Source organism: Sturnira hondurensis, unplaced genomic scaffold (assembly GCF_014824575.4).
Source record: "Sturnira hondurensis isolate 20B ecotype Veracruz unplaced genomic scaffold, ASM1482457v3 Scaffold0000256, whole genome shotgun sequence".
In the NCBI taxonomy this organism is placed as follows: Eukaryota; Metazoa; Chordata; class Mammalia; order Chiroptera; family Phyllostomidae; genus Sturnira; species Sturnira hondurensis.
Window position 1 is genome coordinate 1,825,624 of NW_028072887.1, and position 20,048 is coordinate 1,845,671.

The 20,048-nt window shown below is 40.5% G+C and overlaps 1 protein-coding gene and 1 long non-coding RNA gene across 2 annotated transcripts in view; one reads left to right on the plus strand and one right to left on the minus strand.

The window, feature by feature from the left end:
- Positions 1-2,142: 2,142 nt before the first annotated feature.
- On the minus strand, positions 2,143-19,897 carry LOC119003061 (uncharacterized). The gene is made up of 3 exons (XR_005069869.1): positions 19,650-19,897; positions 12,730-12,732; positions 2,143-2,155 (listed from the first exon to the last, which is right to left on the minus strand). It is a non-coding gene; the product is annotated as an uncharacterized LOC119003061 (long non-coding RNA).
- The window catches only part of ACMSD (aminocarboxymuconate semialdehyde decarboxylase), a 72,610-nt gene continuing 64,478 nt past the window's right edge, over positions 11,917-20,048 (plus strand). Inside the window, exons 1-2 of the mRNA XM_037069125.1 lie at positions 11,917-12,133; positions 18,356-18,400. Coding sequence (XP_036925020.1) covers positions 12,077-12,133; positions 18,356-18,400 — 102 coding nt within the window. The 5' untranslated portion in view covers positions 11,917-12,076. The remainder of the gene's footprint in view (positions 12,134-18,355; positions 18,401-20,048) is intronic.

Genomic DNA, 20,048 nt, shown 5'->3' on the forward strand with positions numbered 1-20,048 from the left:
TTATAAGCCAAGCTAAGAAACTGTCAAATAAAATATAGTCTATCTACCTATCTTGACAAATATACCTTCAGAACTATTTGGAAGGCCAAGTTCGAACCTAAAATTCTTGGACCTGCAGACATTCTGTGTCCAAACATGACATTGAAGAGCACTCTGGTCCCTGGCCCATGAGTGATGTCCCTTCTCTCCTCACTTTCAGTTCCCTTCTATGTCATGACGGGCCTCAAACCCCCAGCCCATGTGTCCACACTCCATTTGCACACCCCCAAACAGCTACCCCTCGTCTGCTCTTTGGGCCTAAGGATATTGTGCATTTCATGACACATTCTGTCTTTGGGAGATGGACCAGGACAAGACCCACACAGACCCTAGAAGCAGGCCCAGAGCCACTGGGAATTCCAGGGCCGTGGTCTAAATGGGAGAGGGAGAATGGCTAGTGCTCATGGTCCCTTGACCTCTAGGACTCCTCAGAGGGAGGGCTGGGGCCAGAGGAGAGGCAGAGGCAGAATCAAAGTCCACTGAAGCAGGGGGACCAGAGAAGGGAGCCCTCTTTCTCAAGGCCAAGAGAAATACCACCTGTCCCTGGAAGAGTTCACAAAAGTGATCCTGGGAGATGGACAGAATTCCTTCAGGCTCAGGTCCCACCAATTACTTAGTGAGCAGGAGAGAATCGTGAGGAGAAAGGATCATATGGTTCATAGTAAATTCAAGCAAACAGTGGGTGGGGTAAGCAGCTAGACTACACCCAAAATTCCAGTGTACTTGGGATGTTTTGGACATATGTAAGCTCAAATTTAGAAGTTAAGCAATGATAAAAATATACCATTTTCCTTTTTGTTGTTAACATTGTCAGGATACTTAAGTCCAACATACACACATTTTGCACCTTGGAAATCATTCATTCCTGGTATGAAAGCCCATGTCCAAGTTGTTTGAACTTTGTTGACCACAAGGAACTGAATGTTCCTCAGGTACCTTAGGTAATGTGGGTTTGTAGTGAGGCTGTGGCAGGTCCAGTTTCTGTGCCTTGACATTCCCCTGTCCCACCACCACAGGGGACTCAGGCTGGGCCTGCTCAGGCTGGACCCCTCCACTCTTTTGCTAAATCGGACCTTTGGGATTTTGTAATACACAATTGGAAGAAAAGGAAAAGGAGAAAAACTGAAAGTCCAAAGGCAGGGGCTAGGGAAGAATTAGGGGCATGGGGCTGTATGTGAAAAAAACATATTTAAAGAAATTTTAAGGCGTTTTATTTTGGTCTATGTGTCCCCTTCATTGTGTTTGAGAAATGCAAGTGGGAGACTCGAGTTACTTTGAAATCATGTTTAATTGCTGGGATACCCTCTCCTGGTGGTGAATGGTAATGTGATGGCATGGGTGAAGGCTTCACGAGATTATAGGTGCCTGTGGGAATAAGGAGCTTGGGGACCTGATAGGGACATTGCTGCTGTCATATTAACACATCTGTGGTGACCAGAACACATGCAACAACCTTAGACGTGATTCAGGACCAAAAGCAACTTCAATGACCACATCAACCATTATCAGAGTTTACCTGACTCTGTTCATATACACCCCTGTCTCTCATTACTCTTGCCACTACCAACCAACCAGCCAGGTTTTTCCTCATTTATGGCTCTGGTGTTCTCACGCCATCTGCGTGCTGCTCTCTTTCTGAGTGTTGTTTTTAGCTTCAGCATCTGTGTTGTCATTAGGGCAAATATTCTCTTTCCTTCTCAGCAAATGATAAGATTATGTTACCTGCTCCACTAAAAGTTATGTGTGGGCATGCGATTTTTTAAGCCGGAGAAATTGAGAAGTCACACATGTGACTTCCAGGGGAAACTCTAATAAGAGTCAGGGTGCACTTCGCCATTCTTTCTGACCTAACCTATTCCAATCGACCCTGCTTCTATTACCAATCATCTGATGCTCTGTGTCCAGAAATATGATGCACAGAGAATCTGTCTCATCTGATGTAATCATCATGACCCTACTGGGCAGAACTCTTGTACCATACCTCAAAGGCCATTGTCCAGACTGTGAATTGACAGTCTTGGTCCACGTGCCTCCTTCAGATGCATCCTTGGCCACCGTGGCCAAAATTTGGAAGGGAATGGGAAGGAGCACTGATGCAGAGCATGGGTGCACAGGCCTGCATAACCACCGAGAAATGCCCACTCAGCATTAGCCAAGGGTGTGGCTCAGAAAGGGCTGTGGATGCAGCAGGCACCATGATTGTTCTAACAAATGGGGAATAATACATAAAAGATAAGGCAACAAAATAGAAGACTTTAAAGGAGCTGTGGTAAGTTCTACCAACCTGAATTAACAATCATTTCCCATACTTCTCTCTCCTGTTTTAATTTACCTTCTACCAACCTATCTATAGAGGAGGCCTTTTAAGGTTTAACCCAGTGTTACTGAATTTTGGTCCACATTAAAATCACCTGAAGGACTTTAAAAAATACCAGACAGGTTAATTCTGAATCTGATGGGGGACTAGGGGAGCTTCCAGCTTTAGCAAGTAAAAATTAAGGCCACATAGTTAACTTTGAATTTCAGAGGAATTATGATTTTTAAATATAAATATGCCCCATGCAATATTTGGGACATACTGATACCAAAAATATTATCCATTGTTTATTAATTCAAATTTAATTAGGCCACAGGGGGAGCAGGGCAAAGGTTGTGGGAGCAGGGGTGTGGATCAGTATTTTAAAATTTCCCCAAGTGATTACTATATGGGGTTTAAGATTGAGAACCTCTGGTTTTGCCCAACCCATCCTCGGCCCCATAGAATAAGTTATTATTTTCTATCATCAGAGCTGTGAATAAGTCTAGAGTGGAATTCATTCTTTTTTAAACATTGTTTAGGTGATGGATTTCACATTCATTATTTCTGCTCCCCCTCACACCCACACACATAGCACTGTAAGAATGTTCAATGATTGACAGCCCCAGCATCACCATTTTGAGTGAATAGCACATAATTTCCCATTATGTAAATGCCTACCATATCATTTTCGAATTAAGCGTTAATTATGGCAATCGTGAGTAAAGAGGCTTAGACAAAGAGCAGAATTGAACTCTGATTCAAGTTACAGTGAAAAAATTAATAAAATTCAAGTGTACTAGCTTTTGGGCTGACACTCATAAATCTCATTTAGGGTGAGCCAACCTTTTCCCCTGAGTTCCAGTAGGCATAGCTCTTTCTACCAGTGTAGAATCTTACCAGGTTACTCTGATCTAGCAAGTGCTAATGTAATCAGAGGAGGTCTTGGATTGAATGTTAATTCTTGATCCCTGCAGTTGATTAAAAAATATTTCTGCTAGAATAGAGTGTGTGTTGCTGTGAGATTATTGACTCAGTCATTGAAGCAAATAGGTAAGCCCTGTCGTGTCTATCAAAGTGAGATGAACTGTTAGCGTAGCCTCTAACAAAACTGCTTAGAGAAGACAAATCGTTGTGTTTCATGGTCAGAGATGACATTAGTTATGGTGACTTTTGAGAACACTGACAATGTGACATATCACAAATTCCTTTTCAAGATATATTTAAAATCTTTCCAATTATTACAGTATTATAACTTCATTATAAAATATTTTGAAAATACAGAGATATAAACTCATTCAGAAGCTTGCTTCTCTAAAAAAATGTAGTGTGCATTTTGGCTGCATTTTTTATGGGCTAAAAAATTTTCTGTGTTTCAGGTGGTTGTCCATTAAAGATTGTTAAAGTCCACCACATGTAGCCCCTATGCTGCTGTTCACCACCTAGCAAGCACTCAAATGCCATTTTAAAGCTGTTGCTTTATTTCCTTTTTAAAAAATCTGTCTCAGTGGATGACCTCACTTCCTACTGCAAAAAAACCATAGATACTAGTAGCTCTTGATGGTTGATTGCCTTTGCTTCAACACATCACAGTTGCCGCCTGTCCTTTAATTTCTCCCTTCACCCTTAAAATAAGAGAGGATCTTCTTCTACAAAACTAACCTTCTACCTGTATTCTGATCTCCATCACCTCCTGTTCCCTCAGCAACTTTCCACCTCTTCCCTGGTCCCCATATTAAATTATCTTTTCCCCCTAGTGAGCTAACTCTCCATCTGTCATCTGCTTTCCATGCCTCCTCAGGTGGTTCACACCCAGTGATATATACAGGGTGAGATTATCCATCCCAACCTCCTCTCCTCCCAAACCCTATCCTTATAATAATAGCCAGGATTCCTAGTGGAGTTTGTAAAAATTTCAGGTGTGTCCTTGTACAAATACATGAAAAAAATGTAAGTTTCTCTACTTTCTCCATAATACCTCTCAATTATTAAGTCCTTATGCCATCAGATGTACATAAACTCAAATTCAAGTGCAAAAGGCTGAAACCTACTCCTCTCTAAATAGCAAGTGCTAATAAGGAGAAAAATTAGATAAGGACATCAGAGATAAAGACCTTTCTGGGTGCCAAAAGCTAGAGGCCAGGGAAAAGTTAGCAGAAAGGGACTCTGTGTCTTTGAGGATGAACTTGAAATCATTTACAACTTTGTCAGAGTCATCCATATTCCTTCATGCCCCCAACTTATACATATTTATCCATATTCATTCATGCCCATGCCCTCTTCCAGGAGGAGGTGGTCCCCTTCTATCATTGGAGATGGGCATAGCCAGGAGAGGCTTCACAGAGGAGGTGATGTTTAAGCTAAATATTCAGTAATGGGTAGGTGTACACTTGGCAGGAAGAAGGGCAGGAAAATATCCTCCCAGGCATTAGAGGTCAAAGAATCCATAAATACAGATAAAAGGGAAATACGTGGCGTTTGGGCAGATACAAAGTGTTTCCTGTGGTTGGACACAGGGCACAGTGGCAAAGCACAGAGACAAAAGAGGTGGACCAGTACACGTGGGCCTTGTTTCCCATGCATGCTTGGACTTGGAGACGAGAAACTGAAAAATGTTAAGCTGGACAGGGATATGATCATTTTGCGATTTAGGAAGATTACACTGGCCAAGGGTCCCCAGGGACTGGTTACAGCAGGGATAAGACTGTAGTCAGAGACCATTGACGAGCTGATTGAACAATCCTGGAGAGAGATGATGAAGGCCTAAAAATGAGATGAGAGAAGAACAAGATTGAGAAATGCAGCAGGATTAGGAAAATAAGACTTGGTGATTTATTGATTGTCTGTGGGGGAGAGGGAGAGGAGAAAAGAGAGAAGTTTGACTTGTCATCCACTGAGAGAAAATACAGGAAGAGGAGCAGATGTAGAGGAAAGAATTCTGTTTTTAAATGAGGGCCTCTAGACTTGGTCCTTTCAACCAGTGGAGCTACCCATCCTCAAGTGGATCACACAGACCTGGCCAAGGAGAAACACAATCACGGTGCCCACCACAGAAGGCATGCCCCTACCCTACAGTCCTGGATCACATAAAAACAGGCTTCTTGTATGATCCAAGAAAGAGAGAGCAAGGCCCCTCAAACTGACTAATACCAGACTTCCTGCCAGTCTTTGTATAAGGTAGACTTAGAAATAACTATATTATGTGTCACAGTATAATTCATAGTTGATAGAATTATACCACTCTAGTTAATACTTCCGTAGCTCTATGAGATCAGTTCTATTATGATCCCTATTTTACAGAAAGACCATGTAACTTTCCCATGGCCATTCAGCTAAAAAGCAGTAGAGGCAGGGTTGGGCCTTGGTATTTGAGCTGATTCATAGCCTATAGATCAGGGCCGGGAGGAAGGAGTTACTCAGACTTCAGGCAAATGAGTAATGCTACTCATTTTTTATTCTTATACAATCCAACTATAGAATAATGTAAGGCTATCTTGCCTTTTCCACAAAGAAATGCCAGTATAAAGCTCATCTGACTTACAATCCATTTTTGAAAATGTGGAGATGAGATCTTAACACAATTTTCCCTTTTGTTGCCTCTGTCCTTAGCGTTGTAGTGGGAAGTGAAAGAGCGTTATATGTTTGCTGTTGAGGACCCTGTGAACTCCTGCCCACTTAGCCAAAAGTTTGCCTGTTTTTATAAGCAAAAGTAAAAGCATCGCTCTCTCCTTCCATTATAGCTGCGCTGAACACACAGGACTCACTGGATGTCATTAAGTCTCCCACTTTAATACTGCTTGGTAAAGGTAGTCTTTTCTGCTTCCTCTGGGTGGAAACCTATGCAGCCTCCATGACATTTCTATCCACTTTTAGATGATAAAAATTTGTAAGTCCACTTTAAATTGCAAACCAAGTCTCAGTCAAAAAAAAAAATGCCCAGCATAATATAGGAATAATCTTTTCAATCCTCATTGAAAGGTAAGGCTTCTCTCCCTGAAGGTGGACATGTGAACCTTTCTACTCCTTTGCTGGCTGGCATTTCTCTGCCCTGAGCTCGGGCTCCTTCCCTGGCAGGGTCAAAGCAGGGAGAGGGAAACAATGTCAGGGCTATAGGACACTTGTTACTTGAAAGACCCCATGGCAACATGGCTTAGAGCTCTGTGAGCAGACTGGAGCTCAAAATGTTCTCTTTCTCTTCCAGAATGTGTTTGAGGTTCTTCAGTGGCTCCCCAGACTTGGGGCCTTCCTCCACAGGTCCCCGCAGATAATTTTTATTTGATTGACATACCAATAATTGAGATAAATACATTGAAAGAATGATCAAATATGTATTTGCAATATGTGTGTGTCTATTATATATTTTGAGGCAATTTAGTGTACCAAATTTAGAATTATTAGGGCTTTGTACTTAGTTGAACCTTTTATTATTACACAGTGATCCTTTTGCCCTAATAATGCTATCTGTTTTGCAGTTTTATTTGGACCACCCTGAAGTCCTTATGATAGCCAAGGCTGTCATGGCTTACTTTGGGTTAGATTTTGCTTCTTCTATTTTCTCTTACCTTCAAACTTTCTGCACATTTATAGTTGAAATGTGTTTCTTATAAACAACATACAGTAGAACTTTTTTATTTCTGCCATTTTGTTTTGTGCTTTCTGTTTGCCTGCATTTTATGTTGTTTTTTAAATTTATTTCCTTCTTTTAAATTGATATTTTAAAATTTCATTTTTCACTTAACTGGGTTGGAAGCTATATACTCTCTGTGTATTCTTTCGTAGTTGCTTTGGAAATTTTACCATGCCTACTTGTGATAGGCTAATACCCCTGACTCAAAGATGTCCATGTCCTAACTTTTAGAACCTGTGAAAAATGCTACCTTACATTGTAAAAGGACTTTGAAAATGTGATTATGTTAAGAATCTTGAGATAGGGAAATTATCCTAGTTATCTGGGTGGGCCCATTTTAATTACATGAGCCTTCATAAGAGAGAGATGGAGGGTAAGAGTCCAAAAAAGATGCTATGATGGCCTAAACAGAGAGAAGGACTAAAACAGGCTGCAGTGATGGCTTTGACCATGGGAAATGGGGTCTGGGCCAAGCATGCAGACAAGCTCTAGAAGCTAGAAGAGGCAAGGAAACAATTCTTTTCTAGAGCCTTTCTCAGAAATATAGCCCTACTGACCCACTGTAGATTTCTTACTTTCAGAGCTATAAGAGAATAAATTTCTATTGTTTTAAATCACTAAGTTTATAATAATTTGTTACAATAGCAATTGGAAATTAATACAAATTTTGATACCTGAAAGTGGCATGCTGCTGTAACAAATACATAAAAAGTGAAAGTGGCTTTGGAATCAGGCAATGGGAAGAGGTCAGAAGAACTGAGGTGCGTGATAGAAAAATCCTAGATTGCTTTGATCAGACTGTTGGTAGAAATATGCATGTTAAAGGCACTGGTGGTGAGGGCACAAAAGAAAATGGGGAACACAAAAGAAAGTGGAAAAAAGAGACTCTTGTTATACAGTGGTAGAAAACTTAGCTCAATGGTGAGTCCTACAGTTGTTCAAGAATCAGATGTATAATTGATGTACTCTGATATTTAGCTGAGATTTCCAAGCACATTGTTAAAGGTTCATCCTGGTTTCTTCTTGCTGCTTACAGTAAAATGCAAAAGGAAAAAAGATAGCTTGAAAAACTAGTATGAAGAAAAACAGGACTTGATGATTTAGGAAATTCTCAGCTTATCCAGATTACAAAAGATATTGAAATTATGAGATTTACTGTCATTGAAGCATTCCTTGGCAGAAAAGTCCAGGGGCGTGGCTCCATAATCCTTGGCTGGTGCTTTAACTTCTTGAAACAGGCATCATTATTGTTGTTTTAAGTATTTAATAGTATTTAGATTTATTTATATGATCACCAGTTTCTTTGCTCTCCACTCAGTCTTGCATTTCAAACCTTATACTGGAGTGGTTTTCCTCCTTTCTGGAGTACAGGCATGTCTCGTTTCATTGGGCTTCACTTCACTGTGCTTCACAGATATTGTGATTTTTACAAATCGGAGGTAAGACCATCCACCAGCAAAAAGATTACGACTCACTGAACATTGAGATCATGGTTAGCATGTTTTTAACAACAAACCATTATTAAATTAAGGTATGTACATTGTTTTTTAGACATAATGCTATTGTGCACTTAATAGACTACAGTATATTATAAATATAACTACTACATGTACTATATGCACTGGGAAACCAAAAAATTTGTGTGGGTCACTTCATTGTCATATTCATTTTATTGCTGTGATCTGGAACCAAACCCACAATATCTCTGAGGTATGCTTGTACATTACTCGAAATTCCTTAAGTGAGGGTCTGTTGGTAGCAAACTCAGTTTTTATTTGAAAATATATTTACCTCTTCATCACTATTAAAATAAAATGTTATGAGGTATTCAATTCCAAGTTAATCTGTGGCATACTGAGGGAACTGAGTTGGAATGATTTCCTCCAGGAAAGATTTGTATTTTCTTTTTCTAGGTATGGATGGAGAGGGAGTAGTTGAGCATTACAATGTCTCAGCCTTTTGAGTATGTTTTCTATTGTCCTATGGCCCCCATCATTGCTGTAAGAAGTTGGCTGTCAGTCTAATTAGTGAGTTTTGAAGGTATTCTCTTTTTCTCTCTAGAAGTTAATAGGATCTAATGTTTATTATTGGTGTTCTGTAATTTTACTGCAAGATTTCCAGAAATGGAGTTCTTATGTTAATCTTTCTCCATCTAGGTTTTGAGTCAGATCTTTTGGCTTATCAGATCTGAAAATTCTCAGCTATTATCTCTTGAAATATCTCTTTCCTTTCTTTTAGCACTTCAATTAGACTGGTTTTAGACTTTCTTATTCCATCCCTTGAACTTTGTGTCACTTCTGTATAGGCTCAATCTCCTCATCTCTGTGCAAATCTCTCTTTCAATTTGTTAATTCTCTATTCAACTATGTCTATTCTGTTGTTTCACCCATCTGTTGAGTTTTTAATTTGAATTACAATGGTTTCATTTATGAAAGTTCTATTTTGTTCTTTTTCAAATTTGGCCAATCATTTGATAGTCTCTTGGTTAATTTTTAAATTATTTTTAAAAAATACTTCATATGTAATACATTTGTATTCTTTGTTAAATAACTCCAATATACCTGTCCTTGGAGATTTAAATCTATTATTATTTCTGTGGACATTCACTCATGATGGCTTTTTTCCTCATGTGTGTAGAATTTTTTATTATGAGCCAATATTTTGTTTACCTTTATCTGTGGCATTCAAAGGGGACTCAGTCGGAATTATTTCCTCCATAAAGAATACATATGTTAATTTTCTGGATATGGGTGGGAAGGAAGTAGTTGAGCATTACCAATCTGATACCTTAACTAAAAAATTTAGTAGGTGTCTTAGAACAGTACTTTTTAAAGAAATTCTCAAAGGAAACTATTATTTCTTCTTTTTTCTCCTGGTGAAGAAATCTCACCATAGTAGAGAAAGATTTACTTACAGACCCTCTCACAGATTTCCTTATAACATAACATCCCCTTTATTGACCAGTGGATATATTTCTGGTCTACTTTCTCACTACGGGTCTAGCCTCTTCAAGAAGTCTAGCTTAATGAGAGAGTCTCAGCTTTGAACAGGCACATGGTATGATCTCCCACTCCTCTGTGGAATATTAATTCTCAGAGCTCAAGGATTCTGCATCCACACTGCCTGAGTTCAAATTCTGGTCCTACCACTTATTGTTGACCATGAGCAAGTTGCCTAACTTCTCTGCACTTCAGCTCCTCTTCTATGAAATGGATGTTAGTAATAGTTCTTCCCTCATAGTACTGTTATGAGGAGTGAATGAACTGATATGAGTAAAATGCTTAGGATAGTGTCTTGGCCCATAGGAAGTACTCTGGGTATTCGTGAGTACTTCCACATCAATTTAAGACTCAGTCATTCAGTTTTAGCTCATCAAACTTTAAAAAAATGAACTTGAGGATTTCATTTTCTCTCAAGCAACATTTAAAAGTATGCTTGTTATACTTTATCCAGCATCTAGTTGAACACCCTAGTAGAAAGGCTTTTTAAAACTACTTAGTTCCTGTATTATGGAGACAGAGTGGAAGGCAACATCCCAAAGAAAGTTCAAGACTTAACAGGGGCTTCAGTCCCTTGAACATTTTCAGCTTTTTAGGAATAGGAAAGGCTAAACATAGAACAGCAAAGACCTACTTTGTTCCAAGTTCTCTTTAGAGACATGACCATGAGCCCTACTTTATATTCCAGTGAAAGCCTTCCCCACACTGCTCTGATGACCTTCAATGAAAATGACTTCTTTCTTCTTTTCCTCAGTTAGGGCTGTGCACAATTATCTATTAGAATATATGTATTATTTTACCTCATTCAGCCTTATATCATCTGTACAAAGTAGTTCTCAATAAGTGTTTGTTAAATGCATTCATGCATGAATAAATGAATGAAAAAGGAAATAGAGAAAAATGTATATTAAGAATAAGCTCTTTCTTTCTAAAAAAATATATTTTATTGATTATGCTATTACAGTTGTCCCATTTCTCCCCCTTCATTCCCCTGCACCCTGCACACCCCCTCCCACCCACATTCCCACCCTTTAGTTCATGTCCATGTGTCATAAGTTCCTTAGCTTCTACATTTCCCATACTATTCTTGCCTTCCCCATGTCTATTTTCTACCTACCATCTATGCTACTTATTCTCTGCACATTTCTCCCCTCTCTCCTCCTCCCACTCCCCTGTTGCTAACCCTCCATGTGATCTCCATTTTTGTAGTTTTGTTCCTGTTCTAGTTGTTTGCTTAGTTTGTTTTTGTTTTAGGTGTGGTTGTTAATAACTATGAGTTTGCTGTCTTTTTATTGTTCATATTTTTTATCTTCATTTTCTTAGATAAGTCCCTTTAACATTTCATATAATAAGGGCTTGGTGATGATGAACTCCTTGAACTTGACCTTATCTGAGAAATGCTTCATCTGCCCTTCCATTCTAAAGGAAAGTTTTGCTGAATAGAGCAATCTTAGGGGTAGGTCCTTGCATTTCATGACTTGGAATACTTCTTTCAAGAATAAGCTCTTTCTATGAAGTAAAACTACAGGTGCAACTTCACCAACTTTGCAACATGCCAAATTTTCATGAACAATGCTAAATATTGTTTAAAGACATGGAGGCAACTCACAGAACAAAAGGCAAAAGCCTTACAATTGGTTGCTCCTGGGGAATGAAACCAAGCGCAAGAAGTATTGAGTCAGGGAACTATTATTTTTCTTTAAAAACCCTCTGTGCTGTTTGGTTTTTAACCAGGTACTACTCAGTTTTTTACTATGTATATCTTGATAAGAACTGAAATATTTAAAAACAAAGGTTAGTCAATTTTGGACTTGCTGAACTCAAAAGCAGCCTGTAATACATTTGGCCATACATAAGGTTCAGTACAGTCGTTTAAAAAAATTGTACTCCACATCCTGACTATCATAGAATTGTTTACCCAAAGCTACATTGACAAACAGACTTTGAATTTTAATAAGGCAACTCCAATGGACTTAACTTGGCTGAACAAGCTTCTGATCAGTGCCTAAACACAGCCACAGGGACAAAGTAAATTTCTTATCTCCATGGTTTTCAAGGAGCTCTCGTGGTATCAAAACTTCATTCTTTATAGACTTTTCCTCTGATCTTGTAGAGATGAAAATTGACATCCACAGTCATATTCTACCAAAAGAATGGCCAGATCTAAAAAAGGTAATGCTGATTAATTTGCTGAATTATTTTTGGAACTTCTTCGGGGTGTCTCAGTGACTGTATTATAGACTTATCTCTTCTTCAAAAAATTAAATGTTAAGTTTTTCTAATGTGGGAGTGCTTTGAAAGGGAGTGCTATTTGGCAGCTCTGATTTCCTGGTTTTCAAAAATAACTTTTATATTAATTTTGAAAGAATTTAGATCAAAGAAATAAGTGCTTTCTCAAAATCCCTTTGTTAAAGCATTCTTTAAAATTTCTGAACAATTTAAGTCAGGCAGTTTTACTTCCAATTAAACCACATATTCAGCTGCTAGGAAGATATGTGCCAACTACAGAATTTAAAGTTACAGTTTCCAGTAAGAGACTATTGAAAAAATGGAATGTGATAGGTTTCCAGGACTTCTAAAACACATCTCCTTTCCCAAATGTTTAAAATAAGGTTTCGAAACACCAAGAGATAACTTGTGGAAATTTTTTGTAGTCTATTTTAGGACGCTGCCTGAAAACCTTTGCTTTTTGATATTCTTTAAGCTATAAATCCTTGTTACAAACTAGAGAGAAGGAACATCAAAAAACCATAGAGGAAATGGCACACAGCCTTTGCACAATGAATATCTCTAAAGACTCTTCTCTGGGTTTCTCAAAGGATGGACATTTCCTTTTGTCATTAAGAACTTTTGAATGAATAACTGTAACATTGAATAAAACCATTGGAAGGTAGGAGGCATGAACAAAATTTTCAACTGGCTTGAGTCTGTTCAGACGGAGTATCAGGTTTTACCCCATCTTCAGCCTTCTCTGGAACATGCGCACCACTGATATGTTTCATCTTTTTAGCCCAAGTGAAGAAAAATGAACTAACCTGAACTCTAATTAAATAGCGGTTCATTGTGCAAGTAGCTGAGAATATTTCCTTCTCATAGTCGTTAATCTTAAGTGTTTCTTTGTTCATGGTATTTTAGGTAAAATGGGTGGTAGACATTGTTGATTGAAAAATACAAAATGATGCTGAATCATCTTTGAAAGGCTGTCCTATTGCAGCCAATCACAAAAGCTTAACCCCATCAAACGAGTATGAGTACCTGCGTGGGGACTTGCTGTTCTGAATGTTGTTGTCCTTGTCAGAGTTTACTAAAATGTAAACACCACTTCACAGTTTTAGTGATGACAGCCCAGAGCAGCTACAAAAGATGCCTCCTCTGCTAAGGGGAGAAAACGGTGTATCTTGTGCCACAGCCCCGCCTCACATTACTTGTCTCCCACCCCGAAGAACTGGTCACCAAGAGGCTATAATTTCTAAGTGCCCCACCTAATGCAGGGCCCTAGGTATTGTTAAAACTGCATAGGAAGCTGAGGGATGCAGAGCATGGGGAGGCTATAGCCACAAATGGGTGCCCCAGAGGCTCAGCAAGCACCTGCTCTGCTGGCTCTTTATCCCACCTCCCGTCCTTATCTTCCGGGTGTTGCCTCAAAGAGGGAAGTGGCATTCTGCCATAGAAATCAGGCATCTATCTGGCAGTCTCACACGCTGCAAGCAGATAACTGATAACACTCAATGGTGATGATAATGATTGTGATGAGAGTAGTAATAATAATCATAGGGAACAGCATGTAATTTGATTCACATAAAATGTTGTGAATTGCAGAATACAGAGGATTTATATTATTAACCCAGCTGGACAGAAAAAGTGCTGGAGACTCAGAAATGAGCCCAGGATCCCAGAGTTATGTGGGACCACGATGGCCCCTCCGCAGCATGACCACCACACCTGAATGAGACAGCTGGTCCAGGAGACTTCCACTGCTATAAGGGATGTCCCTGCTCCCTCTGCCTCCCCCCCTCCCCAGTGCCTCCCTCGACACCAGTCCACTCCCAGACTCCCCAAGCCCACCTAGGGCTTCACCATGGGGCCATTGGAACCTGGCTTCCAACTTGCAGGTCAAGCAATCAGATCTGTTATATGGTATAGGTTTTCATTTACATGCAGGCAGGCCAGTGATGAAACAACTAGCAGAAAGCAGTTCTGTGTTTTCAAATTGGAAGGAGTGAGATAAATAAAAATACATTAAATCGTGCTGGGATTCTTCTCCCTCTCTCCCCACTGTCAGTCTCTTTGGTCACAGTAAATTGAGTGTTAATGTGACACTAGTTAATAGCAGATTTTTTTTTAGTGTTCATATAGTTCAATAGTTACAGCAGATTTTACTTTGTCTTCCAAATATTTCTTGGTGGGTAAAATGTTTCAAAATGTCAGTCTCTCTGATTTTTTCTTACTATTTTTTCAAACTTTGTAACAAAAGGATGAAAAGAATAAGCCAGTACTAGTTCTATGTTAGAGGATAAAGCCTGTTTTTTCAAACCTGCTTTTCTCTATTAAATATTAATAGACACACCTCAATAACCTTGACCTCCTTATGCAATGAAGAAACAGAAAAGCAGAATCAACATACCTGGCTTGATGATTAACTAACGATTACAAAGGACTGGGATTTGAGAAAGCTTTTTCCCTTGCTAATAATGATTTTAGCCAGAGTTATAATTAAGATCTGTGAGGTGAAAAGAAAGCAGATTGAGAGGGCACTTGATTCCATTGTTTCTAATGAATCAGGACCCATCTACTCTGCCATCACAAATAGGAGGTTGGCGGCTAAGAAACCATGGTGAAAGCTCTTTCAGGTTGATCCACATGAGATTAGGCATCAAAGCCATGATGATAACAAGGTTTTGACTTCTCCCTTCAGCAAGACTCTACTGACCACCTATTATGTGTCCAATAGTAGGGCTTGCAAAGGGTCTTCTAATTTTAAACTGAGTCAAAAAATTCTGGCCTCTAGTAAAAATATATATATATATATTTATATCTTTCGTTGTTAGTAATAATTTAATTGCATTTATTCACTGTAAGATTTTTAGGAGACAAAAATCGCAGTCATAACTTGACTCTCAAACAACCTCTGTGAGGAAAGAGATATTTGGTTTCATCATCCAGGAAATTTATTATTCACCATATGAAAGTGTGAGGTCCTCAAAAACATTAGAACTGGCATTCAGTTCATCAACCAAATTCATAGATGTCCAATTCAGAAACACATCTCTTGTGCATAGAACTAAATTCTCTTGAATTTTTAAATTTGTTTTTTATTTATCATGCCCATAGATGCCTATGGAACATTTGGTCCCTCGTCAGTGAAACATCTGCAGACCGTGAATGCCCCCTGGCATATGCACTGACCAAAAGTACTCCCATGGTCTTAAATTTCAGATCTCAGGCTGGTTCAATTTAGGGTGAGAGCTGGGGGACTGAACAGATCACAGGCTTGGAACAGAATTAAGCTGACCCGAATAAGTTAGGTCTTCGCAAGGAGCCTAGAGGAATCACAAAGTGTTCAAACCCTGCTTTCCAAGACAGGGGAGGGAGGAATACAGTGCGCCATCCTTCACGGCGCTCCTTAGTGTCTGGCCCTAGGGTAGGCCTTATTTTACCAGCTAAGGGTAGAATAGGTTGTCACCACTATGCCACCCTCACTGCTGTCACTGTCTGCCAGCACTCCCATTACCATCAGTGGTATCACCACTGCCACCAAGCTCACCACCACAACCATCACCACTACCAGCTCACAATTTCACCACTGCCACTACCACCACCACTCCTACAACACTACCACCTTCACCATTCCCACTGTTGCCACCACCATATCCACCGCCATTCCCACTGTCACCATCATCATCACTGTTAGCACTGATGAGGTCCTTCCTGTAAACCAAGTCTGGTGACAATAGCTTTCTATGAGTTATCTCAGTTAATTCCCATAAAACCCTATGTCACAGCCGCTGCTGTTTGCCTCATGCTACACAAAGGAAACAGTGATTTCGAGATGTTAAGTCACTCCAACAAAGTCAAGTACCTTCAGAGTGGTTTGTCACATGTGACAAGAGCTCTCTGTTCTCCCTCCCTCTTCCTCTCTGACCTACCCCAGATGGAATACTTTATAACCTGCTAATTTATAGATTAAAGTTCGGTAGGGAATTAAGAAAAAGTAAGAAAGAGAATGAGGAAGGAATGAAAGAGAAAAAGGGAGAGAAAGAAGGAAAATAAAATCTTTCATAATACATTAAAGTAAGATTTCAATGGCAAATTTCCAGTTTGAGAGTCTAAGTTAACTCTAAAGGGTAACTGATGGGGCTGTCGGTATCCCACCCCCTCCTCCAGCATACATCTCTAGGCAGCTTTACCTGAAGGAAGAAAGAAAAGCTCAAGGGCACTGAAATTTTGAAGGGAGGAGAGTGCCAGCAGGAGCAGGAGGGGAGAAACACAGGCAAAGGACAAACTATGTACAGAGAGGAGGAGCTTGGGTCCCTGGTCCACATTTTCCCTTGCATGCCCAGCCCACCATGCCATGTCCTCTGATGTCACCTATAGAGAAGCAGGTAGATCTACAGTTGAGATGACTACTTGATACTGTAACACAAGAATCAAATTTGTGCTTAGGTAGAATAAAGCTGGTATAAAATTGACCCAATTCTTAAGGGGTCTGCTGGGGCAAACCCCAGTCACAGACACAGACATACATAAACACCTCTATGCCCAGCTCTCCCCTCTCAGTCCAGAGGGTAGAGCAGAGCCAGGAGGAGGGATCTGCCAGGCTTGACTTCCTCATGACAACCTCTCTGTCATGACATAAGAACCAGCCACTGTTAGCTGGTCTCATCCAACTATAACACATGAGAAGTTGTACTGATCTTCAATTTTATTAACTTACCTACCCACCATTGATGACTGGAATTGCCGAGGAGCTCTTCACATCCCTGTCTCTGGCTCCCACACCTCTCCCCCTTACATCACAATTTGAAAACCACCTCATTGGAGCATGGAAATGCAGACCACTGGAAGAAAGGTCCTCTCCAATCTGACCCCAGGATATCTTTTCAACCTGCCTTCCCCGACACCACTGACCCAAGTTGTGGGTCAGAACCCTCCTCCTGGCTCCCAGAGAATTTGTGCACCACTCAATCGAAGCGTGTCTCACATGTGATTACGGTTTTTCAAATGCATGCCCACACCAACCCCACCCTCTCAAGGCTGTGTTCCACAGGCCGGAAGTTTTCTTCACTTTTATTCTCTCCGCCCTAGTAAGACCAGTCATAGGTGGGACTCCATGAGAATTTGAAGAATGAATGAATGAAGAGCGAATGAATGAATGATCAAAATGTGACTTTAAAACCTATAATTAATGAGTTGCATTTACCTATGTCCTTAGGCAGAGGCTTTCAAATTTTTTTATTCATGACCACCAAGGAGAAATATAGTTTATATATCAATGTATATAACAGAAACAAGAGTTTCATGAAATGAATAATTACACATAGGAGGCATTCTAATCTATTCCATTCCATTCCATTACTTTACTACCTAGGCTTGGGTTTTCCAAAAAGCAGATTCTGAGATAAAGACTCAAATGCAAGTAGTTTACTTTGGAGGTGATCTCAGAAAACACCAGCACAGTGAGGCAGCAAGACAGGGGAAGCCAGGCAGCCAAAGGAGGTGTACACGGGTGCCTCACCTCAGTCAGACCTTTGAACTAGTGCATCCACTGTATTTATGGGCAAACATCCTCAGTCACTGGTTGGGGACTGCTGAGGGGAGATGTAACACTGATGTCCTGGTACTTCTGACCTGGAGAAAGGGCCTGACCAAAGCTGTTTCAGTGGCAACAGACTAGTGTACACAGAAGTGTTTAGGGGGAGGGAGTATCCTACCAACACCATCTGCTACACATACTACTTTGTGTTTTTAGAGCATCTGGGTCACTATCCATGACACTGATTACACACAACCCACAGTTTGAAGAGCAGTGTTCTAGTAGGATGTTTCCTAAAGAGCGGTCCTTACCATCCAGGTTCTGTGGCCCCTGAAATAGCTTAGGTGGTATGTAAACAAATATTTTTTAACATAAATCCTCATTTGAAAATTGCAACCAGCTTGAGGATAAAAGGTAAAACTAGCACTCCCATGATATATTTAGAATTTTCTTCATGAATAAATGCATTTAGGGAAAGAAAGTAAATTGGTTTAAATATAAATGATAAGTGATATGTGGATATGAAGAAAAAATGGGAAGGTGAAGCTTAAAAGGATGGAGCTCAGGATTCCTCGCCCCTTTATTGCAGTCCTGTCTGATTTGCTCTTTCCGTCTAACTGTGCTTCTTTCTCCCCCTGCAGAAATTTGGCTACGGAGGCTGGGTGCAGCTCCAACACCACAGCCGGGTGAGTTTCCCCCAAAGTGTGAGCATGCCTTGAACCCAGCGGCCACCTGAGCCTGAGACTTTCCTGCAGGCTTCCAGGAGCTCTCTGCCCTCCTGCTGAGTCAGTAGTAGGCAAGCGAGCAGCACTGATGTTTCTCAAAATCATTTAAAAAATGAGGGTGACTTCAAAGGCATCATTCAGGAAGATAAAATTGGAATCTGAGAAGCCATTTAAAAACCTTTCCTTTTTTTCCCCTTGAACCGATTTTAGCATGTATTGCTCTGCCTTAAGGAAATGAGCTGGCCCTCTCCAGGTCAGTACTGTACATTAAGACCAACCAAATAAATGGAACACTTTAGGTCTGAGCACAAGCTAGAGAAATGAAACACTGGCAATGGGGGAAAAGAAGCCACTCTTTGGTTGACTTTGGTAAGAGGAAAAAGTGAAAGGAGGCCTGAGCCTGAGGTCAAAGTCTAGAGCTGCACAGAGGTCAAGTCTGACTTCATTTTCAGAGGCAGCAAATTCCTGTGTGGAGTTCAGAAGGAATGATCCTGAGCTTCTAGCTGGAACACGGGTGTGTCTAAATCAGGCCTGGAAGGCTTGCGGTCTGGGAAGACGCAATTACCCCGTGCAGGGGTAACGCAACGCACTGGGATAAGGGTAGGACTGCTTTTGCACCAGGTGCTGGAGGACGTAGACTTGGGCACAATATTGGAGAAGGCCTCCTGGGGGACGTAATGCCCATTCTGAGTCTTATAGCAGGGTTGAAGGCTTGCCCAAGGAATAAAGGAAACAAATTTCCAGGGAGTGAAGACAGGAAGCAAAGGCATGGAAATATTTGTATGTGTTAGCCCAGAGCTCAAGCACTTGGCTATGGCTGGGACCAGAATTTCTCACAATGTGATCCAGGACCAGCCAGTTTACCTTCAATTGAGAATTTGGAAGAAATACAAACTCGTGGATGTCGACCCAGGTCTTTCGAATCAGAAACTCAGGGGACCTGACCAGCAATATGTGTTTTGACAAGCCTCTAACTGATTTTGATGTTTACTGAGGTTTGAACACCACTGGCTATATTGATTCATTCCCTGACTGATTTTTATTAACATCAGTTTCGTGCCAGTCCCCCCAGTCTGGATATGAGAAATACACTGATGAGTAAGACAGACATGCTGCCTACCCTCATGGTGCTCAAATTCCAGGAGGAGACAAACAAACCTAATCGCTTTGGAGAATTGAATGAGAAACAGGAAGATTAATTGGAGGAAACTAGTGAAGACTTGGAGGAAAAGAAGAAAAATCTGGGATAGTGTCCGTGGCTCAGGGCACAGCAGTTGCAAAGACTACTATTTGAGGAAGAGCTGTGTTCAGGGAACAGAGAGGAGGGCAGCCTGGCTGAGATGTAGTGAAAGGGGCAGATGGTAGAAAATGAGAGTAGTGAGGTAGGCAGAGGCCAGATTAGGAAGGGACTTGCAGCACATGCTAAGGAATCTGGACTTAATTTTCAATGCAATGCAAATTCTTCGGAGGGTCCTAATAGCTTTAAAAGGCCACTTCGGCTGCGGAGAATGGAGGCAGGCAAAAGTTTTGGGAGCAAAGTGGTGGGAAAAAGCTGAAGAGGGGGACAGAAGCCTCATTAGATAGAGCCTTGGAGGTTGGCTTAGGCCAT